Genomic DNA, 24,110 nt, shown 5'->3' with positions numbered 1-24,110 from the left:
AAGCTTTCACAACGGCCAGAGTCTCTAGTTCAAACGAATGATACATAGCTTCATCTGGATTGGTTTTTTGACTGAAATATTCAACTGGACGAAAGGTATCACTGTGTTTCTGCAATAAAATAGCACCGAAACCAATACTGCTCGCATCAGTATGCAATTGAGTCTCTAAATTTGAATCGAAAATTGACAATAGGGGTTTTTGAGTAAGGACATCAATAACATACTGCCTTGCTTTTTCACATTCAGTCGTCCAAACAAAGGGAACATCATTACGAGTCAAGTGAGTTATACAAGCTACTTTGGAAGAAAAAGCGGGAATAAATTTACGGAAGTAGCTCGCCAAACCGATGAATTGGCGCACTTGTTTCACGTTAGTGGGTGACAGACTTTCCTTGACTGCTTTAACTTTATTCGGATCAGGTCGGATACCATCAGCCGATATTTGACGACCTAAATAGGTGATGTTTTGCATAAAAAATCGACATTTACGAAGGTTAATTGAAAATCCGGCTTTAGACAAAGCATCAAGAACTAATTTTAGTTTACAAAATCCATCCTCAAGTGTGATGGAGGGTATTACTATGTCATCCATGTAAACAACCGCGGTGTCATATTTTAGGTTACCTAAAGCCATATTAATTGCTCTCTGAAAGACCGCAGGACCATTGGCCAGTCCAAAAGGCATTTTTAAATACTCATACTGACCATCCGGTGTCACGAAAGCGGTTTTTGGAATCGACTCGGGATTAATCGGGATTTGGTGAAAGCCCGAAGCCATATCAAGTGACGTGAAAAATTTATTTTTGCCTAAACGATCGAGCTGATCGTCAATACGTGGCAATGGATACCGATCTCTTAAAGTTATTTTATTCAAATGACGATAATCGACACACAATCGAAATGTCCCATCTTTTTTCTTAACGAGTATAATCGGGCTCCCAAATGGAGAATTGCTCTCCCGGACGATTTCGTTTTTAATTAGATCAGCAACGATGCCACGTACTTTCTGACGCTCAAACTCCGACATACGGTAGGGATGGTGATAAACAGTTTTGTTTTCTGTCAATGTGATGGTTAATTCCCCGGTATTGACAGGTTTAATGGTAAAATCAGTAGCAGTTGACAAATTCTGATAATTCCCCAGCAGTTTGATTAGTTCAGCCATTTCTGCATGCTCCAGATCACTTGTTATTTCCGAGTTATGAATGGTTCGAGTAGAATTTGTAAGCGCAAGCATGGGCATAATTTTTTGAACGTTTTTATTTTTTATTAAAACTACATTATTTTCGTAAACATTTTCACCAACGATAACGTCATATTTGGAATGACTATGCGGCACAATAACAAGATCAAGCGTTATTTTTATTTCGGGAAACTCTACCAATGCTTTGGTAAAAGAAAAAGAATTATGTATGGTACCGTCGAACCATCGTAAAGGAGTAACACGCGGAATTTTCTTTAGATTTAATTTGTCTACCAACGTTTCTTTTATTAGCGAACACGTGGAGCCGGTATCAATTAAACAATTTGTAGTGTAACCCGAAATAACGATAGGCACAGTTTTTAACTTGTTTTCATTAAAATTATGTGAATTGAGCAAAACGTGATGAGATTTAAATTTCTTTACGGTTGGGTCCTGTCCGGACTCTGAAACTTCACTTCCTCGACTTTGTTTATTTTGCCGACGAAAACAATTTTCAATGCCGTGACCAGGTCTTTTACAATATCGGCAAACATCAAACCCTTTATTATCCGAGTTATTGGTATTCTTAGTTTTAGATTTACAATCGCGAGAAAAGTGTCCCGATTGACCGCAAGAATAACAATTTGCCTGCGTCGTTTTTTTGTGTGAAAATACATTATTTTTCTTATTCAATTCGGATGCCGATTTTTCGACCAGAGGAATTTTTATGTAATTAGAGAGAAATGCAATTAAATCACTAACAGAGGCGGCACTACAATTATAGGCCGCAGTTCTGACCGCAAGATCGTCTATTGAATGAGCAATTATTTCGATCAAATCCGAATCAGACCAACTTGCCCGCGTGCGCTTTAATTTTTCTAATTTAATTCTCGCGTATTCAACATAACTGCGCGCATCGGAACTACGATAATTTACAGCATCGCTTAACAGTTTACCCAAATTCTTTTGTTTGGGAAAAGATACAGAAAAGTCAAATTTAAAATTTTCCCACGTTTCTTCCGTGGGTTGCCATGCCGAAAACCATCTTAGTGCAGATTTTTGCAAAAATGGACCAATTCTACTCACGGTTTCCCGATCTGACCAAGCAAATTCGTTCTTATACCCTTCAATTTTTTGTAACCAAATACCACTATCCATATTGTCGGGGTCAAAACTCGGCAAGGCCAACGAAATGGGAGTGGTTTGGGTGGCTGGCGATGTGGTTGATGTCGGCGACGGCTCCTTTGTACCGACACGCTGTTGCAAATTCTCAAGGATCGACGCTATGGCGCCCAAAGATCGATTCAGTTCTTCTTCGGCCATTATAGCACACTCCAAATTACGTTAAACGATTACACGTGTACCCCACACCTGATGTTAGATTTAAATAAATCGAGATTGTTTTAAAGACGACTTTTCCGATCTTGGCGTCAATGTCGAGCGGTGCATGCCAGAGCAGGGCATCAAACTGATGCCCGTCGCCACCCTCTGCGGCGTCCCGGCTCACGCGCGCGAATAGACCCGAAGATTTCCCGACGCATCCGAAATCGATAGATCGCGCCAATATTTAAATATTCGAACGTAATCTAACAGTAGTAACTAGAACTCCTGATAAGAAAATTGTTTTTATGTTAAACAAAATTAAGGTTTTCCACCAGAATGTTTAATTCCCAATTCAAGCATTAATCCAATAACGAGTAGCGGTACCCAATTTAATTAAATGTTCCTTCTAAAAATAAAGATTTCTGAATCCTAATAACAAACAACATTTACTTATTGCATTTTCAAGAGCTATTACTGCCCCTCAAAGGGGACTACATTTGCCATCATATTTACACGCAATACTTTCTTGTGTTAAATAAAAAAGGAAAGATTTCTTCGCTTTAATCCCGAATAATGGAACGAAACTGGGAATACTTTTTACAAAACTTCTGGATTCCTCTTGCGTTGGTTTTTGCTGAGTCGAAATTGCTGCCAATCATCTTGTTGGCTTCTGACTGAAACTGACTCGTATTTTACTCTGTGTCTGCTTATATTTTGTTTGAGGGGGATAGTAATGAGGGGCATAAACACTGATGACTGATTCCCAAATTGGTGACAGGTGGAGGCCTGAGTCGCAATTAAGATTGTTAACTTGTTTATAGATTTCAATAGACGCTCGGATTTTTCGTTCGTAGAAGAACTGATTACATGCAAGAATTTTAGTTTTAGCGAATAAAATTTTATGTCCGGCTTCATGAGCTGATGAGTTTATTTGTCTTAGTCGTAAGGCTCTTTCGTGTTCTTGGAGCCTAGTTTTGGTTAATTAGTTGGCTAGTTAGGATCCCTCTTTACCAAAGTTAATATTACTGAAACTCTCGACATCATTTCAGATATATTAAAATCCGAGAATCTGGAACCAAACCTTCTCACCTTAATTGAAAAATTCTTATCGGGAACATATTTTTCTTATAATGGCCAAATTTTTGAGCAAACTTCGGGAAGAGCTATGGGTTCTCCACTATCACCAGTCATCGCGAATATATTTATGGAAGCCTTTGACAAGAAAGCTCTCGACACCTTTTATCTAAAACCAAAATTATGGAAACGCTACGTCGATGATACTTTTGTTATTTGGCCTCATGGTCAAGAAACCCTAGTAGATTTTCTTAGACATTTAAACTCGATACTCCCTAACATACGTTTTACCATTGAGTTGGAAGCTAATAATAACCTTCCATTCTTAGATATTCTCATCAATAGAAAATCAGACCTAACATTGGGTCATTGTGTTTACAGAAAACCTACGCACACAGACCGATACCTTAATGCATGGTCACATTACCATCCGGCGCAAAAATCATCGTTTATCTCTCTTGTTTACAGAACCGTAAAACTATCTCAGCCCGAGTCACTGAAAACAGAATTAACACACTTTACCTCTGCTCTTCTCTCTAATAATCTCTACGTTAAAGATATTAAACGTTCCATCAAAAAATACACTTCACCACAACCTTCCAACAGCAATGAGGCCGAAAGCAATCCTACACTTGCCACTGTAGTCCTTCCTTACATTCAAAACATCACTGACCACATATCAAAAGCTCTAAAGAAGTATAACGTCAAAACCACCACTTGTCCAAAAATCTCTCACCATCTTCGGTCCGTCAAAGACAAAATTCCATTTGAGATGCCAGGGGTTTACAGCATTTCATGCATATACATAAAAATAAACCGGGAATAATTTGCCACAATTTAAATTATTTTAATATCAAATTTCGAAGGCAATTTATAGAAAATTGCAGTACTACAGCACAACAACAAAAATTAGCGCTTTGGTCTAGTATGACGACCCGAGGAAAATAGAGCTAGTTGATGGCCTAGTCACCCTTGTAACATAGCATAGCAGCAAAACAGCAAAAATTTTAAAGGTGACAAAATATTACGGATTTGCAAAGACTGCTAAAAACTGCATCATATTTTTTTCCGTTCTTCTTTCTAGAGCCCATAAATCCATAATTTCAGTTCATCCATGCAAGAGTAGCGCATTTATTTAGCACTTCACTAATCGGGGTCATGATAGTCATTTTCACTGTCCGAATGTTATCGGAAAGTCCAGAGATCGTAAAATAAATAATAATAAAAATTGAAATAAAAACCCGGAAGATTGGACGGCTCTTGAAAGCGAGCGAGGCGACATAGGGTTAGACTTCTCGGACATATTCAAAGAATACACAACACACAGTGCTTTAATCGAATAAATAATCAAAACACTTAATTGATTATTAAAGGGAATCGAACGATCCGCAATGGGTTCCCATGGGTCTGCAATATCACAAATGACAAAATTATAATTGTTTAGGCTAAACTGATATATAATGCGAGTCAAGAATAAACACCCAAAACGAAATATGAGAGAGTATCAGCCACCTAAAGTTAAACTTACCTTTAATGTGAAAGTAAGAAGTATACAGACAACACCTAAGGTGTACGCAATACTCAAATCGTCCAGCCACTCATGGGAAAACAAATAAAGAACTCCCTGCATTTGGCAGATATTTTAAAAATCGTAAGATTTTGTGCTTAAAGTAAGTTTGTTTGCTTAGACGTGAAAAGTTATACACCAAAGTGACCAAAGTGATGTTTAGACATTGTCAAGGCCATACTTCAAGAGAGAACTTTGCTACTGGTAGATGTAATGTTCGAGTTTCTTAGGTGCTCTCTGCATAATTACTACTTTCAGGTCAAAGATAAGTTTTACGCATAAGTCCGAAGCGTCTCTGAGATGTATTGTGAGAAATACAGAGGGATTTAAGAATCCAGTATCTTTAACTGCATTATATTGCACTATGGTGTTCTGGTGTATTTGTTAACAGTTTGGAGTTCGATGTACTACAATTACGTGGACCGAATCGATAGTGTAGAAATGAAATTCACTAATAATCTTAATTCTTGTTTCAGGTTTGATGTTTTTTTCTTTACAAGATTAGATTAATTTATTGTTACAATTTTTTTCGTGTACTTCTACTTGTGTTTATTTTTGAAGTTATTGGTCATAGTCTTAAGGATCTTTCTTTGAGCCTAGTCGTATGTATTCTTTGTCGCATATGCATGGAATATTGAGAGGTCCTGGTAACTTAAACGGAATTTTGTCATTGACGAAGATGTTGAGGGATTTTAGACATGTCGTAAACTTGGTTTTGACGTTATGTTTCTTAAGAACTTTTTGTATATGGTCAGTGATGTTTCCAATATAAGGAAGGACAACAGAAACTACTTATTCGTAGTGTAGTTTAGACAGAAATTGAGATTATATATTTTTATGCAAAATTATGTTCTGGGTAAATATTATTAAATTTTTGAGAAGACTTCCTTCTAACGATCTGCGATGAATATGGACATTTTTTTAAAATTTCAACTTGCAGTATTCATTTTTTTTTAAATGAGACCCCCATGTTTTTGATACTTTTTCTCAAAGCAGGTCAAAATACCTATTATTTGGTATATATATGTCCTACACCAAAATCTAATGGTTTTCGATTTTTTTAGGAATAAACTCGCTGGCGAAACATACTGACACCAAATTATTTTGAAAAAAATTATAATGGCATCTTTCTTATATTTTATTTAATTTTAATGATTGTTTCAACGAATGATTTGGCATACTTAAATAAAGTTTTTATTAATAGTATAAAACTCCCGTGTTTTTAAAAGGCGTAATGATATTATTATGAAACTTACTTTTTACCCTAGTAGGCTGTGGTAACCAAATATATTACTGTTTTAAGTGACGTTATAATTAAGAGCCAGAGTTTGACAGATGTAATTTTAATCGTGCAATATTATTACTTAAGTTAACAATGTATACGGTGCAAGAAAAAACAGATATGCTTGAATGTTTTTTATTGAATTCGAAAAGTTCAGCTTCATTTCATTTCATTCAACCTATGAGTCGATTTTTCATACGAAAGCCCCAATTTTTAATCGGAAAAACACATATTACTGGAGTGATGAAAATAAGAAAAGGGTGTTGGAAGCCAAACGACAAAGTAGATGATCTGTGAGAGTATGGTGCTGAATATACCGATCAGAGATAATAGGGCTAATTTTTTTTAAATGAAAACTTAAACTCTAGACGATATTTTTAAAATGATCAAAAATTAAATACAATCATTCATAGTAAATGAAATACCGGCTTAGGAATGTAAAGATGGCGCTTCGTACCATCGGGGAAACGATATCACTGAATTTTTAAATCAAAATTACTATCTTTGGATAGGACAAAATGGAAACATCTGGTGGCCACCTCGAAGAGCGGATCTTACCCCACTGGACTTTTTTATGGCGAACAATTAAGGATATGGCATATAAAGAAAGATGCACTACGGTAAATGAACTACAAAGGTGTATTAGAGAAGCTGTTGTCTAACTAAATAATACCGATTTTGTTACTAATGCTATAAACCATATAGAGGTTGTTCATACAACATGCGTTATTCAAAATGGTGGGCATGTTGGAAACCTACTGTAGATTTTATAGTTTTTTTTACCTTAGTTTTTACTTTAGTTGTTACAGGTACTATTGTTTGTTGCTTTTACTTGTTACTCTTACTTGTTTTAAATTTTTAAACTTCAATCATAGTTATCCGTATTATTTTACATCGTTGGCATTATAACAAAAATTTCATTCCTATTTTTTTTTTAATTTCCTAAACCTATAAATCTCTGTATTACCTTACCTACAAAAAAGCCCCGTCACCCATTGACAAAATCCCTAAAAACAATTAAAAAATAAGAATAAATGGTTCATTTTTAAAATTCTTTAAAATAATTAGGTGTTAGTATTTCGAAAACCATTAGATTTAGGTATAGGACATATATACATATACATATACATACCAAATTAGATATTTTAACCCGCTTTGAGAAAAAATCTCAAAAACATGGACGTCTCATTTTAAAAAAATTAATATGGTAAGTTGAAATTTAAAGAAAATATCCTTTAATTTTAATAAAAGTTACTAAGAAACAAGATCTTACAGTCATCATGGGAGATTTTAATGCGAAGATAGTTCAAGGGCGAGTGTCGGATTTGGTTGGCGAGTTTGGGTTGGGCGACAGAAATGACAGGGGCGAAAGGCTCATTGAATTTTGCCAACAACACAACATGGCTGTAACAAATACCTGGTTCAAACATCACCCTCGCAGACTCTACACATGGACGTCACCACAACATACGAATACCAGGACAGTCCGAAACCATATCGATTTTATTATTATAAACAAAAGATTCCACAACTCAGTTATTAACGTCAAAACCTATCCGGGAGCCGACATTGGCTCAGATCACAGCCCTGTTATAGCTAGAGTGAGACCAAAATGGAAAATCATTAAAAGGCCAAAACCTTCTGAGGGACGTCACAATAAAACAAAAAGTAAGTCAAGAACTAAACGAGCACCTCTCAAATGTTTCTCGGGACCTTGCCCTTACCACTGATGTGGATAGCACGTGGAAAGCTATAAAAGACGTCTTAGATGGGGCCGTTGAAGCAAATCTGAAACCAACTCCTAAAAGAAATAGGAGAGATTGGATGATAGGGGAAATCTTAAATCTGATGGACTCACGGAGGGAATGTAAAGCCGCTAATGACATGAATAAGTACAGACATCTTAACAGAATAATCCGCACCAAAATAAAACGTGCTAAGAAACATTGGATAGAAGACAGATGCTCGGAAATAGAGGAATTTCAAGGACGCCATGGCCATTTCAACCTACATAAGAAAGTGAAAGATTTTACAGCGACGAACAGAAAAACTGCAGTTTATTAGACTCCACAGAGGGAAAACTACAAGAATGGTGCTAGCGCAAAAATGCTATGATCAACAACGAGACATCTTCATCTGCTTCATAAACTTCGAAAAAGCATTCGATAGAGTGAGACACGATCTGCTCATGGAGTCGCTTCGTGGCGTGGGCCTGGATGAAAAGGACAATACTCTAATACAGAACCTATATTGGAACCAGAGCGTTAGAATCAGAATAGAGGGATCCAAGTCCGAGCAAATCGGGATTGGCAGGGGAGTTAGACAGGGCTGCGTCTTGTCCCCTTTGCTGTTTAAGCTCTATTCAGAATTTATGTTTGAAAGAGCCCTGGCAGACATCTCAGAGGGAGTCAAAGTTAATGGCGTGAACATAAACAGCATTAGATACGCTGACGATACTATTCTAATCGCCGAATCGGATATGGGTTTGCAGCGACTCCTCGACCGCGTTAGCAATACCTGCGAAGAGTTCGATATGAAAATAAACGTTAAGAAAACTAATGTAATGGTAATTAAAAAATTAAAGAATGTCCCACAACCAATACAAATAAATGGAAACATACTAGAAGAAGTGGGCAAGTTTCAATACTTAGGATGCTGGATAGATAACAAATTAGATCCAGACATAGAAATAAGATCGAGAATAGAACAATCCAGAAACTCTTTTGTACCACTCAGAAAGCTCCTATGCGACTCACGAATCCACCTCGAGCTGCGTTTAAGACTTTCAAAATGTTATGTGTGGTCTACTCTCTTGTACGGAGTCGAAACATGGACACTAAAGACACAAACCATTAATAAACTAAAAGCTTTCGAGATGTGGACATATCGCAGAATACTTAAAATACCATGGACATCGAATACCACAAACGAAGAAGTTTTGCGCAGGCTGGGAACTGAACGAGAACTATTCAAGCTTGTGAAAGTCCGTAAGACTGCATACCTGGGTCACATCCTGATAAACGACAAATACCGATACGCACAGCTCATCGTCAAGGGAAAGATCGAAGGCAAGCGGGGGCTGGGTCGGAAGAAACTGTCATGGCTGAGGAATATACGTCAGTGGACTGGCGTGGACTTCGAAGAGCTCATAAGATCTGCTGAAGACAGAGAGAGATTTGCCACTGTGATATCCAACCTCCACTGATGGAGATGGCACGTCAAGAAGAATTTTAGACGCACTGTATAATTTTAAAATACCTAGTCTTCGCAGATCGTTAGAAGGAAGTCTTCTAAAAATGTGTTTAAAGCCGTGGAAGACCATATTTAGTTAGAACATAATTTTGTTTGTAATTTTCGAAACTACACAAAATTCGAATAAGTAGTTTCTATAAGTTACCTTTATTTTTGGCAAGCATAATGTAAGTAATGTCTGTCAAGTATTTATCTTGCATCCTGTATATATAAAAAAAAATAATAATGAGATTTCATTTAAACCTTAAAACTTTTTTATAAACTTTTTTTTTTCTAAAATCAGTATTTCCTGAGAAATGGTTCAGGCCCCTAATAAAGTGCCCAAGACTCCTAATAAAGTACACAAGTAGCAAACAGAATGATCCAATGATAGGTCTGATTTTCCATGGATAAGAATGTCTAAGAATAGGACATTGTTATTAGCTTCTAATTCAATGGTAGAATGTATGTTAAGGTGTATAGAGTTTTTTGCTGGAAGGTGTCAAATGCTTTCTTCTCAAAGGCTTTCATAAATATCTTCGCGATGACTGGTGATAATAGAGAAGGTTGCCATTATTTCCATTTTGTTGTGACTGAAAAATTCAGTTTTTCGGCTTGAACTTATTTACGAGGACCTCAATTAAGAAAATAATTTCCGTTACAGGCCACGGATCCCGATATGGATCAAAATGGGGAGGTCCGTTATCAAATTTTGAGCCGGTCCGATGAAACCACTGGGCGCTTCGCAATAGACCCGATTAGCGGTCAAATCAGAGCTATAGCACACTTCGCCAAGGACGCCGGGAAAGTGTTCGGTTTCGACGTTAAAGCTACTGACCGACGTGGCGCGGATGATGGGAAAAGCACAATAGTGAATATATTTGTAAGTTTGACTTTGCTAAAAAGAAAAAAAGAAGAAAATTTAACATAGTTATCTTAAATAGGTATACGTCCTCGACGAACAGAAGCAGTTAGTTATGGTGATGGGGCTCAAACCCACTGAAGTGGAGAAAAATATGAGCAACATTACATCGTGAGTAAAATTTTCGGCTCACAGCTACTATAATGATAATAATGACAAACTAAATGAAAAAGTTGGCTCATTGTTCAAAAGAAACTGTTAACTTTAACTGAAATTATCAAATCAATCAAACCAAATAAAAGTCCTGCAGTTTTTTTATTTGGTTTAAGTAAATAATTGGTTTCCATAAAGAAAAACATGTTAAAAATTCCAACCAATGATAGAAAATATTCTAATGGAGTTTATTTCATTCGAGCAAGAATCAGTTTATCCAAACAAATTTTGTTCAGTTTTATTTAATTGCTTAATATATAAGAAACAACAAGGTTTATTATAAATGTTATAGTTTAGAATTAGCGTAGTATATGAAAGTTAAATGTTTCTAAATTGGAAGCCTTATATTATTTCATAAAAAGAAAGGCAAAGAAGCTATTTTTTACAGGCCAGAATAGCCAAATATAAAATCGTCACTTAGTTGGCCTTGTTGACACGCCAACCCAACGTCTTCTGTTTAACTGTGACAGCTGTGGTATATCTTGAATATTATTATTATTCAAAATGGATAAAGGAATAATCTTTTTAAAATGATGAAAATGCAAATTAATATATGGAAATATCAATACAGAATGAAAATAGGCACATAACATCCAAAATGAAGATGAAGATAAGAAAAGTCTTCCAGAAAAATTTATTGCATGAAAAAATTATTGCATCTTACAAATACCTTTTTGTGGTTGTATTAAAAAAAAAAACAAAATTTTTGGTGGCATGCTAATATATTAAAGATCTAATTTGGAGTGAAATAAACAATAGCTATATTTTGCATTTTGATGGGAAAAGTTAAGATAAGTTAAAAAGAAAATATCAACTATCTATTCAGGAAAGAAACTCGGGGGTAACATTTACAACAAAAACAAAAAAAAATAATTTGCTGTAAAATTGAAATAAATAAAAGTAATTAACGGTAGTACGCTAATGAGGTTTTATCACTCTTCACCTTTTTGAAATACACTTTGGCAACCTCAAAATCACAAGCATGTTTTTCTAAACATAACGATTTTTATTGGACTAATCGTTTCTTTTGTAGGGTTTTATATAACACAACTGGGTACGACATCCGAATTCGTAAATTGGAGCCCCATCTCGATCGCAACGAAGTCGATCCTAGAGCGTAAGTATTCAACTATATATACGCCACATTTTATGAAATTTAGAAAGAAGTTTTCATTAAACAGTTTATAGAAGAAAAAATATGGCCCCTAAATCGATATATCTGGGTTCAAAACTTGTTCGGAGGTACAAAACGGAAAATTCAATTTGATTTTAGATTTACATATTAATTCTCAATGATCTGCGTAAAGTTCGCGCCACCGCAACTGCGCTACTTTACGCATATTTAAACTGTTTTAGCTAAAAAAATGTTGCTCTTCGACGTCAATCATTTTGCAAGTTTGAATTTCGTACGTAATTTTTTCTTGCGCATATTTTCCAGCAAATGTAAAACATGCAAAATGCAACACAATTTTCTTATTTTCGAATTCCATGTCAAATTTCACGCCTAATTCGTGTAGCATACAAAAATTTAATTTTGAACTCAACAGTCAAGTAAAGTTCTTAAACTGTCATAATAACATTTCTATCAGTAAAGAAAGTTGCATATGGATAGAAAACGGGAAGTCAAGAAGAAGTTTGAATTTTTTCTAACGCGAGATATCCATATCGTTCAAAAACTAATGAAAACACAAGATTAAACATTTTATTAAAAGTTGAGGATAATCCCCATCGTCCATCTTCTGACGTAGTTTGAAATAATGATGTTAGCCAATACACAGCTTTCCGTGTATTAAAAGAAGATGAATGTTTGTTTAAATGGTATGGTTAAAAAAAATACTGCATCTTATTTCTTCAATCAAACTTTTACTGGAGCTCGATATTTTAAATTTCCTTAAAATAACTTAATTCCTACTCTCGTAGCTTCTTTCCCAAATCCAAATCAGCCAGATATACCAGATAGATGGATTTGGTTTCAACTGGCTCCATTTTGTCCGACGAGTACGAGAACATTTAAATACGGCACTTCCCGAACAGTGAATTGGCAGAAAGGGATCAGTTCAACATAATCAAACAACCACACAATGATTGAAAATTTAGAATTAGATAAAAGATAAGGGACATTAATAAAAATATTCTGAGCAATTATTTGAAAGGCTTTTTAAACCGATTAGTATAGTCACGAAGTTATTGGTGGACATGTTCAATACCTAAACAAATAATTTCCTTGTTGTCACTTTATATCTTCTGGATATTTTGCGTTAAACAAGTTACAAACTCTTTCTAGCGTAGTCCATATCCAATGAAAATTAAAATTTCAATACTCCGAGTTTTATTTAATGGCGGCATATTCACTTACTTCACTGACAGAAATGTAATTGTGACAACTTCTGATGCACTTTACTAACGGTCCTATTTGATCCATCCTGTATATTTCCTGTTTGCAGCACAAAACGGCATCAAAAAATATGATATACGCGTGCAAGCATTCTTCTTGAAATCACACCTGATTATTAAATTAATTTATTCTATATTTTAGGCGTTAATTATTTATAAGGTAAAAAACGTAACAGAATAGGAATGGGGTATAAATGATGATGAATTTTCATGAAATGAAATATTTTGCGCTTGCATTGTCTTTATTATTTCTATACGTGACCAAGATGGCTGAGGTCATATTTGACTGCGTTCAGAGCTGACTTCAGAGTAAATTGAAATTACATTTTTTCATTGATGCTATCCAATGCTTAATATCTAAAAAGCCCTGTTAAAATACATAGGGTTTTGGTCGATGGTTTTTGAATTTCGTCCTCCCCCAATGTTATTTTTTGCAGATGGTTTTGTCTTCTGTTCACTTCATGTCATGTGTTTAGGTCCAAGAGTGGTCAGGATTTTTGTGTTTCCTAGTGATCGTCTTCCTTGATTCTTAATTCTAAAAAAGCTTTGGTCTCGCCTACATAAGGTCTCTCGTATCGTATCAGTTTTATTATAAAAAAGTATGTTGAATTGTTTAGCGATCCTTTAACCTTTGACGTAGGAGGTCTTGAACGTAAGTGGTACATATTTTTTCTGCAGTTTTCAGTCGTCTTGCACATGTCCATAATTCTCTCAACAAGCTGAGATTGATATTTATTTGTTTGGAGATCGTCAATTTCTTTTTGTAATGTCTGTTCTGAAGAACGTTCCATCCTCCAAAGTTTTAATGTTGTAATGGTTAGAGGAGGAACTGACGTATTGGGTACTGAAGTCAAAATGCAATTATAGGATGTGTGAATAAAAGCATCTAGGGAGGACAGTCGACCAATAGTAAATTTCATGAAAAGCCGCAGGTTGTGGTAGAAAATTAAAAAATATGTAAAAAGGTTGACTATGAGCTCAGCTGTGAATAATCCCTACCAATGACTGCCCCTACTTCTCCCAGGTATCAATAAGTAGCGTAGTAAGCATGAAGTTTTGATAATATTAGTTTAAAATATTTCATCAACATTGCGTGTGTGTCAAAGTTACTACAAATATTAGAGAGATCCTAACGACGGGATTATTCGGGTTATGCGGCATTAAATATTGCGGGCAGCATTTTCATTTCAGCATTTCACCTTATTAAGGCGCATTAGTATATTACCACTATATCACTAAACGATACTCTCAAGAATCTCGAGGAGCTCCCGAGTACAATTTAAAAGTAGTATGTGATTGCCAAGTGGCAATTACCTTGTACAGCCTAAAGTATCTTAAGTAATATAATAATATAGAAGTAATACCATAATAATAATCTTTTCTTATTAAAATTAAATCAAGCAAGTTATAACTACTTAAAGTTCTTATTAAATTAGAATCAATTTTCTACGAAAGCGCGGAAAGGCCATCAAAAAATGGATACAGGTTATAGTTAATTAGGCAAATTTTTGAAAACAAGTCAGAAGTTCTGATATAAATCGGAATTTCTGAGAAATTAGTAAGAATTTCTTAAAAATAAGCCCAAATTTCGTAATAAGTAGGAGTTTCTGAAAAATAAGTCATAATTTGTGACATAAGTCTCTGGTAAGGGACATTGCCCATCAAAAAATTAAATATGCAGAGTAATTAAAAAAAAATCATTAATTTTGATTTTTTTTTAATGTAACAATAAAAATTGTCGGTTTAATTTTTTTTTTTTTGAAATGACAATAATGAATTTGCAACTTATTTGGACATTGCACTTAGACGACACTAGTTTCATCAAATTATTTAGATACATCGAGTCTTTTTTTCTATTTGTCAAGTTCTGTTTAAAACACATTGGACATGGGAAAATTTCCAATTTTTCATAAAAAGGCCCTCTAAGTCTGTAAGTTTTTGGCTTATTTGCATTTAAAAAATTCAAGCTTTTTTTCCTGATTTTTTAATAAATACTTATAAGATGAAGAGGTACTGGAAACCATAAAAAAGTAATATTTAACAATTTTGGAAATAATACTGAAAAAACAAAAGTTGAGATTCATAATATTTTGGTCCATAGTACCTCCAGTTTAGGGATTGCCCATTCTTCATGAATTACCCTGTATATCTGACGCCTCACGTCGCAATGTGCCTATGTGTTTGTCCGAATCCCTGAAATCAGAAAATCTGACTTCATTAGAAATTCTTATTTTTCCTAAGAAATTCTGACGTGTTTCTCAAAAATGCATTCTTCTTTTTCAGAAAGACTTACATTTTTTACAGAAATTATTACGTTTGTCAGAAATTTCGACTTATTTCTCAGAAACTGTAACTTAAGTTAGAAATTTTGACTTGTTTCCCAAATAATTCTCCTAATTAAAACCTGTGTTTTATTTTTGGTGCATTTTCAGATCTTTCATAATTCTCGGACGACCTCTTTTAGATACTTTAAAATAGATATGCTTTTCATATACTTCTTAAGTATTGGAGAAATTTCAGGTCACATTTTGACCATCATTTGGTTATCATTTTGGCCGGTATAAAAATTATAATAATACAACTATGAAGCATTTTATCACTTTTCATTATCATTTAAATTATAATCAAAATTTGGTCCAAACAATTCATTGTTGCCACAACATTCCGTATCGTGATCCTGTTTATAATTTCAATTTTTATGTAACGTCTGTATTTCCTTTTAGCACGGACATGTATCTTTACGCAGTAGATCCAATGCTCAATACAGTGGTAGATATGAATCAACTTGAGCAGTGAGTATTTTTTTGTATTATTTACGTACTGTTTTTTTTTGTATTTGTTGTGGGTTTAAAGTGTCCATAACATTTTGAAAAATCAAGATGGTTTCAAAATACTATCCTGAATTCTAACCAGTTTTTTATGTTAAAAATGTTTTGTTTATCGCATTCCAACAAAGGTGATGCTGATTATGGAATTCTTGCAATACTTCTTTCTTGCTTCTGGTTGTTGGTACATATTTAGCTAAAGTATTAACTTTATCATAAAATATTTTACTGTCTGGCGAAATATTTTCTACTCAATTTTTTTTAAATCCACTTGTCATGTCTTGATGATAATCTAATGAGCAGTTTTCAATGTTTTTTGCTAAAAAGTAGGAAAGCCTCATGTAAATAATATATATTTCGTTTTTAATATTCAATTTTCAATATTTAATAAGACAATCAAGTTTGGATGTTTTTGTAAGATTTGACAATGCGTTTCCATTCCTGCCAAATTTACAATTTTCTTGAGGAAATTGCTTTGAAAAATTTCACAAGTGGACAACGCGAGAGATCTAGATTCCCATATTGAATGGCACGACAGCATTTATCATTTTACTACATTTTGGTATTCCTGGTCAGAAACCATTTCTTTAAATTTGCTCACCTCCTTCCTGATAGAAAATTTCTTAGCTGAAATGCATCAAACAGTTGCCAACGAGCACAGCAAACCATAATTTTATCGCATTAATTATTTTTGGACTATAGTGAATCCCATTAACTTTCACCTAATTCGATTATGGACATAAATAACAAACAATATCGACGTTACGTAACTACATAAAATTGTATTGTTATTTTGCAGGGTTCTTATAAGAAAACAAAGGGAAATTGAAAAGCAGCTGGAAGGACCCAAAGTGCTCGCATTTTCGAGCGGAGCGGCAGTTGACAAATATCAGATACGCATCCCGCGAGTAATTTTATCTTCCATGGAGATTGGTTTTATCATTTTGGGCTGCATCGTGTTTATTGGGTCCGTCGCGACGGCGATTTGTATCGTATGTGTTAAAAGAATGAAAAGAAGGTAAGAAGGGGGGCGAGAATGGACGCTTTTATTGCTTTCTGCTCTTAATTTGGCAATCATTTAGAAATAAGGCCAAGGATCGTTTTGCTGTGTAAATGTTGAATACGGTTCGGGGAAATAGGTTACGGTCATTTTGTACCTAATCGACATATTGTTCCAAAGTCGGTTGAAAAAAAATTTTTTTTGCTAGTTGACTCATTGGATTAAACAGTATCAAATTGGAGTTAGACCGTTCCATTTATTATCTTAATATTCTTCATCCCAATACTTTTGTTTCGTATCTTGTATTAGATGCCAATGAAAACTGTAGATTTAATCGACGGGTAAACCGCAGTGGAACTATGGTGTATACTATGAAGTAATTCCGAAGAATTCTAGTGGAATTACAAAGATCTTATGCATCGAAATGCATTTTGTGTTTCGAGATACTCTAATTATCAATGCGGTTTCGACTGTATATTTGTGAAAGTAATAATTGCTTTTGAAATCGGACTAAATTTGGTTTCTTCCTTTTTTTTTTCGTGCATCTGGCTGGCGTAACGTATGAAGATTCTTTTTTACTCACTGCTCTAAAATATACTATTACGCACTGATCACCCGCTCGCGGTAAAAACGTCAGCTTCATTAAACACTGTCGTTAGCCATCCGAGTGTTTTTTACTACATCGTAGGTCGCGATTTCGTTTGTAATTTTCGTAGTAATATTTTTTCATATTTTCATATTTTCTTAAAATGTTTTATTGTGGTTTATCTGGGTATGTGTAATCAATACGATTAAATATTTTTTATTGTGCCAACATCTTTTGAAATTTCTTAAAACTCCCCCGAATTCCATACACTTTCAATACTTCAATAATTAAGCATATCCTGCAAAAACGAGGGGTAACAAAATTATCATTTTATGTACACCAAATTCTTATGTAGTGCCTCCTAGTGCATATAATTCCCTGCAATGCCCCCATACTGCTTTATATTGCCCACAATGTACTGTAACTCTTCAAAATGCTCTTATAATGACTACATGTCCCATAAATGACGTCATAATTACAAACAATTTTATTTTAGTTCATATACTCATCACCTTTGTGTAAACGTATTTGTAGCCGACCAAATGGAAAAATACACACAACAACAAACAAATTAAAAATCATTCATTTGATTTCATTTCATGTTGGTTCTGCTTCCAGGGGGTCGACATATACACACTCCTCAGAGGCAAAATAGGCACATTATGGCATGATCCCGACTTACATAATAAACATAAGCTTTTTATTAAAAAATATATATTTTGAAAACTTATGAAAAATGCTATTATTTACATAAAAACATTTCAGTTAGAATATAAAAAAAACAACAGATACTGACAAAGATACTATAATTTACATTTTGTAATGCCTTCGGTGATGCCTCGTCTTCTACCGGTTTCATCTTAGGTAAAGTAAGTTTATTTTTAAAATGCTTTTGTTGTTAATAGATAAAAAGAGTCCAGCGGGGGCAGGGGGCAAACTGCCTAACATTAAAAAATATCTGGTATGAACAAGTTATTTTACATTTTAAAAAGTTATTCTTATATGTAGTTTGATACTTAATGTTTTTAAATATGTCAAAAAGATTATAATTTGTTTCCCATGTGTCCAATTCTACATGCTTTTTTGCCGAACGTGCTTTGCAATTTTTGCATTTTCGGACGTAAACAAAAATATTTTTCTCGTCTTTTTCATTACCCCAAACGAGTCAGTATTTAAAGACAAAGTTGATGATTGGTTCAACATAAGAAAAGCATTTTCAGTTACATCTGACAAGACAAACTATAATAAAACTTTTAACAAAAAGATGCTTGTTTTCAGTTTTTTCAGTATATCAAAAAAACAACATTGCACATACTTTCTACGTCAATTTCCCGCAATGTCGCGCAATACTCTTCAATTCCTCTGCATTGTACATCAACAGACATTGTGTTCTCACCCCTGGGACAAGCCACATAAAAATAGTCAAAGAAAAATGTCGCTCATTGTTACACCACATATTTGCCCAAATTAAATTGTAAAAATATCGGTTTTTATTACGGACTACCCTGGATAGTAATATTTGAATTTCACTATTTATACACTATTTTGTAATTGTATTAACTCATTTGGCATTTTAAGTACCAAAACAAACATTTATTTTGTTTATTATGTATTGTGTTTAATCCAAATAATTAATGCATTTAAACACTTATAAAGGTTGGAACGTTTTCCAGAAAAAAAAAATTAAAGGAATTCCGAAGAATTCGATCGAAATTATGTAGTCATTTCCGTGGAATTCCGTGTAATTCCTTTAAAATTCTTTAAAGAAAAAACAAAGATTCTAGTGGAATTTCTTAGAATTCCGACGAATTATACGTTAAAGAGGAATTACTATGTATACTTTTGGCTCTGCGGTTTGCAGCGCAGACTTGTTTCTTTTAGGTTTAGGTTTATTTATTTAACAACAATATTCAAAATGTGTGTGTATCAAGTCAAAACAAAATAAACAAATACATGTAATGTACAATACAATATATGAATACAAGTACGAAACACACCAAACAAATTTGTTAAAATAGAGAGGTTACATAAGTTTAAAATTTAGGTACTCATTCGGGCTGAAAAACGGCTTATTGTCAGGAGATTCTTGTCAGCTCTTCGAAAAGAATTCTTGCCAAGGCGTTTTATATTGCGAGGTATTTTATTATAAAAGTTCAGGTTTAAAGTATCTCATCGATTTATTAAGACGGGGAATCGTTAATTCAACTGCATTACGCGTTGCGTAGTTATGACTGTCAGACTGAACAGAAAAACTAGATTTGTTAGAGTGAATCTCGATTAGGCTATTGTATATGAAAGTAAATTGTAAAATGAATGACGGGAAAATGTTCCCTGCATGATTCCCTATGGTTCAAACCAAGAAGAGCTTTTTTGTGAAAATAAAGCCAAATACCAATGACCAATTCAATCATCAATAGTGATACCGAGCAGAGTGACGCTCGTGTCTTTCCTAATATTAACATTTGAGGAAACTAAAAGCAAGTCATTGGCCGCAAACCAAGGTCGCCGGCGCTTCTCAGCAACAGTACTTCTAGTGTTTAGTTTGTCTAGAGACATAATTCAGATAATTCTGGTGTCGTCTGCAGTTAGTCTACACTTAATAAAATGTGCAAAATCATTTACATAAATGAGAAAAACGAGCGGACCCAAAACCGATCCTTGCGGGACATATAAACTCGCTAATAATTCTATAAGCTATCCTTTCCTACTGGAGGGAATCCTATTTTTAGTTCCACGTTATAATGTACGCAGTGTCGACTTTTTTTAAGAGTACTACCAGTATGATGGTCAGATCACCAATTTATCAAATGTGTCTTAATTTTAACTATATAGCTGACACTTGTAATATTACGCTGTTGCTTCTAAATGTAAAGATGGTTTAAAGTATAACTAATTCATTTTTCGCTTATTGTTATGAACAACATTCGTTTTGGAACAGGTGTTAGTATTGTTTTATGTATTTTCCGTCGAAAATAAAGCATTGTTTAATATTATTTAATCGTTTACAGGTCGATAAAAAATTACCCATCCCCACTCGGATACGCGTTAGCCTCGAAAGCCGGATTATATCCTCCGGGATTTGGAACGGATCCCATGCATTTTCCAGACATGGGCGCACACGACCTAACCCATACGTCATTGGGTTACCCCACTATTTCCCGGCATGACGTCTCTTGTCCAAGATACGGGGCCAGGCTGAATGGATTTCGCGACAGACAAAGAAATTCCGTAGGTATGGAAAAATCAGTAACGAGTTTGCACTCAAGCGGACAGGATTCGGGCATCGTCGATGCTACCGTGACCAATTGTCAATGCGGCCAAAGTAGCAGTCGGAGTTCAGCAGGTAGCAGCAAGTGAGTATGCTACAATGCCCAATGTCCAAAAAAAGAACGGAAATATATTCAATTTTTTGCCCTGATCCCATTATTGCGTTAAAACGGCTAAACAATTGAGGAATAGATATTTGACTGAACACATTTTGAAAATTCCATTTCAAGCCTTAAACATTAATAAGCTTTCCGAAACGAGGCAAAAGATAACATGTTGGTTCTAGTTTTTACTACGCTCCTTCCTTGTTGTTGATCCAATGGTCATTGTGGTTCGAGAACCTGTACCCTGAAGTATTTATATTGGCAATCGATTAAACCACCTCCTGTGTTTTGTGTGGCGCCCATCCATCGATCTTTTTTCTTGCATTCATATTTGTTTTCGAGAAGGCTAGTGTTTTGGTTTTGGAGACATTTACTTGTCATCCAAAGAGTCGTTATATGGACCACATTTGGTATCTTAGCTGTACCACATGCAATGACTAGAGTGCTATAGGCGTACTTTGTATGGGGTATGGGTTTTCGGATCCAGACTTTTGCCTCCATTATCTGCTATCAGTTCAAGTGTTTTGGCAGGTCCAGAAGCTTTTCCATTTTCATTCTTGGACATCTTTGGACTCTTTTATTTCGCTGTTAGATAAGGACAGAGTTTTTTCTCTCGTCGTTGAATAGCTGAATTCGTTACGTTTCTCTGAGAACTGGTACATGTCGCTTGTATATGTCTTTTACTTTTTCATGCAAAGAGCTTAATAATATTTAAGACGTGAACGGAGCGCAGCGGAGCGAGTGCTTAATAAGCGAGTGAGATAAAGAGTTTACCAAATGTGTTGCATACTATACTTTTTCTACGATCATCACGAAAAAATTACAAGTTAAGAAATTAAAAATAACAACGGATTATCGGATTACTAAATTTTGTACTATACAAACAAAATATTTACGAGTTGCCATTAAACCTATTCTTTTATCGTTCCGATCGCTTCTGCTATTGTTGTCTCTTTTTACATTGTACGTTAGACAGAGAGAGATGTATTATTGGATATGTCATATAAACAACTGAATAAACACAATTTTAAAACGTTATGTTGTTTAATTAACTTTTACAATTGATCATTAAGTAATTTATTTAAAAAAAAACTGTAATTGGAAGAAAAATCGTCTAAGATAGATTTTACCTCTAGTTTATAGCACGTAGTATTTATATTGTCTGCATTGCACAACATTTTTCTGTGTATTAGTTTTTGGGTGCATTTTTGCAAAACAACACAAATACATTCACTAATGTGACCGTCAGAATTAACAAACGTCAAAATTCAAACCGTGCGATAAAATATCCCAAAACATCCGATTGCCCACAAACCCGGAAATGTCCGAAGAAAACGAAACTGACGTGGTAAAGTTACGCTTCCTGCACCCTAGATCGGTGTGTAATTATGTATTTTGCAGACGAGAGTAGAAAAATATTTTTGCCTTAATCGTTTAGCTGTTTGGCGCATAATGAGATCATCTCATTAATCCCATTAATATTAAGGGTTCAAACTTTCACAAATATTTTTTTTATATTTGAATAGTTTCGTCAATAAATCGTCAATATATAACTATATCTCTATATCGAGCTTCTTAGTTTCTTGTACTTTAATTTTTTTTAAAGTAATGGTAACTGAACAAGAAAATATTTGTTTTAGTAGTTACGAAGACTCACTACAATCAATTCCTCACAGCAGGAAACTAAGGGATCCCACACCTCAGGGAATTATGCATCACTACTATTCGCATAGTAATATCTCCAATCATAAACAACAGAAGCGGTCTAGAAATAGATCTATTACCGATGACATTATGGACCACAGTGCGTTGCACCAAATCCATTCCGTGAGTCAACTCCCGCCCGGTCCATCGGGACTCTTCGTTCCCGGACCGTCCGCTTTGAGAAGATCGACAGAACGATTAATGTTGGCGGGAAATGTTAGTAACTATAAGGATCGGGAAATTTTGTAGAGGACGTTAGTTGTCGAGCTATTTGGAAGCAACTGTCAATGATTTGTTGATGGGTGGCCACTATCACTTGTTGTTTTGTTCATTCGGATTTTTCTTAGTTGGTACAGGTTTTTTTAACTAAATAAGAGGTGTGGCCATTTCCAAATAGATTCAACTGGCTCCAACCTTAGCTTCCTTGGTAATTTCTTTCTGTTGTACATATAAGTAAGTACTTCCGTCCGACGTTGAAGCATTAACAAATTATTACGGAAGCCATTTTAATACCCTTAGGTTTGCGCGCGATAGTACCTCCAGGTTACATAAAACTAACTCGTTTAAAGATTTTTCTCAGCTCCAACTATTTTGGTACACTTGTCCATTCTAGCTCTGGCAGTGAAGGTTATTTTAAACCGAAATAATTTTAAGGGAACCTTAAAGAGGGAGTCTTTTTTGTATATATTTCCAATGACCTTAATAATTTCTTTTAAACCTGTGACTTCAGTTCAGCAAATATTGACGTATTTCAGTGGCACACACATCTCTTATGATATCGATAAAGACACAATGATCAAATATTAAATAAATACATAAAAGTTTGAACTTTCTTATTGTTGGTGCCACACATTTTTTTATTTAAGGATTTTCGATGATAGTTACCACAATATAGTCCATACGTAGCTAGTATTATTTTCATTCTTGTCAATTGTTAGAGTGTTTCCCACCATACATTCTGATAATTATTTTTAATTCTTAAATTCCTGTGTAATATATTGTCAAAATATGTCCGCGAGTAGTAATGTAGGAAAAGCGTAGAAACATTCTACAAAAATGGCCTCAAACGTGCAATATTGTGTATAAAAATTGTTGTATATTACGTAACATAAGAAAGCATAAATGTATATTTTTTAAATAAAGTTATACAAATATATCTGAGCTTTTGTTAATATTACCTTATCGATGACATGAAGAAGACAGGAGGCAGGGTACAAATTTCAACACAGAGCAAAATCCAAACCGCACAACTCTCGTTATTATGTGGTACACGTTGTTAGCCTTCAAAGAAAAAGAAAAATCCTTCTTACTCTAAGAAAATGCATGTTGCAATTTAAAAAAAATTGATCCATTGCTCATTTTTGTCGGACTCACGTATCAAAGTATCAAAGTTTACCATCCAGTAGCAAAAGTAGCGACATACTCAGATAAAATAGAAGAAGAAATGAGAGAAAAACCAAAAGGTCGTCAGGAAATTACTAGACAAACCAATCAC

At 34.6% G+C, this 24,110-nt stretch overlaps 1 protein-coding gene across 3 annotated transcripts in view; it reads left to right on the top strand.

Annotated features, from left to right (window-relative positions):
- LOC132701001 (cadherin-89D) overlaps positions 1-23,729 on the top strand; it is a 267,876-nt gene extending 244,147 nt beyond the window's left edge. Inside the window, exons 21-27 of one of the 3 annotated variants that reach the window (XM_060668612.1) lie at positions 10,325-10,543; positions 10,605-10,693; positions 11,769-11,852; positions 15,853-15,921; positions 16,754-16,972; positions 20,549-20,893; positions 22,588-23,729. In XM_060668612.1, the coding sequence (XP_060524595.1) occupies positions 10,325-10,543; positions 10,605-10,693; positions 11,769-11,852; positions 15,853-15,921; positions 16,754-16,972; positions 20,549-20,893; positions 22,588-22,864 (1,302 nt within the window). In that variant the 3' untranslated portion in view covers positions 22,865-23,729. Of the gene's footprint in view, positions 1-10,324; positions 10,544-10,604; positions 10,694-11,768; positions 11,853-15,852; positions 15,922-16,753; positions 16,973-20,548; positions 20,894-22,551 lie in introns of all 3 variants that reach the window. The other 2 variants (XM_060668611.1, XM_060668610.1) reach the window with 2 other exon arrangements.
- The last annotated feature ends 381 nt before the right edge of the window (positions 23,730-24,110 follow it).

The sequence above is a fragment of the Cylas formicarius genome, unplaced genomic scaffold, assembly GCF_029955315.1.
Source record: "Cylas formicarius isolate icCylForm1 unplaced genomic scaffold, icCylForm1.1 PGA_scaffold_4__25_contigs__length_36172078, whole genome shotgun sequence".
In the NCBI taxonomy this organism is placed as follows: domain Eukaryota; kingdom Metazoa; phylum Arthropoda; class Insecta; order Coleoptera; family Brentidae; genus Cylas; species Cylas formicarius.
This window is presented reverse-complemented; position numbering and strand designations above follow the sequence as displayed.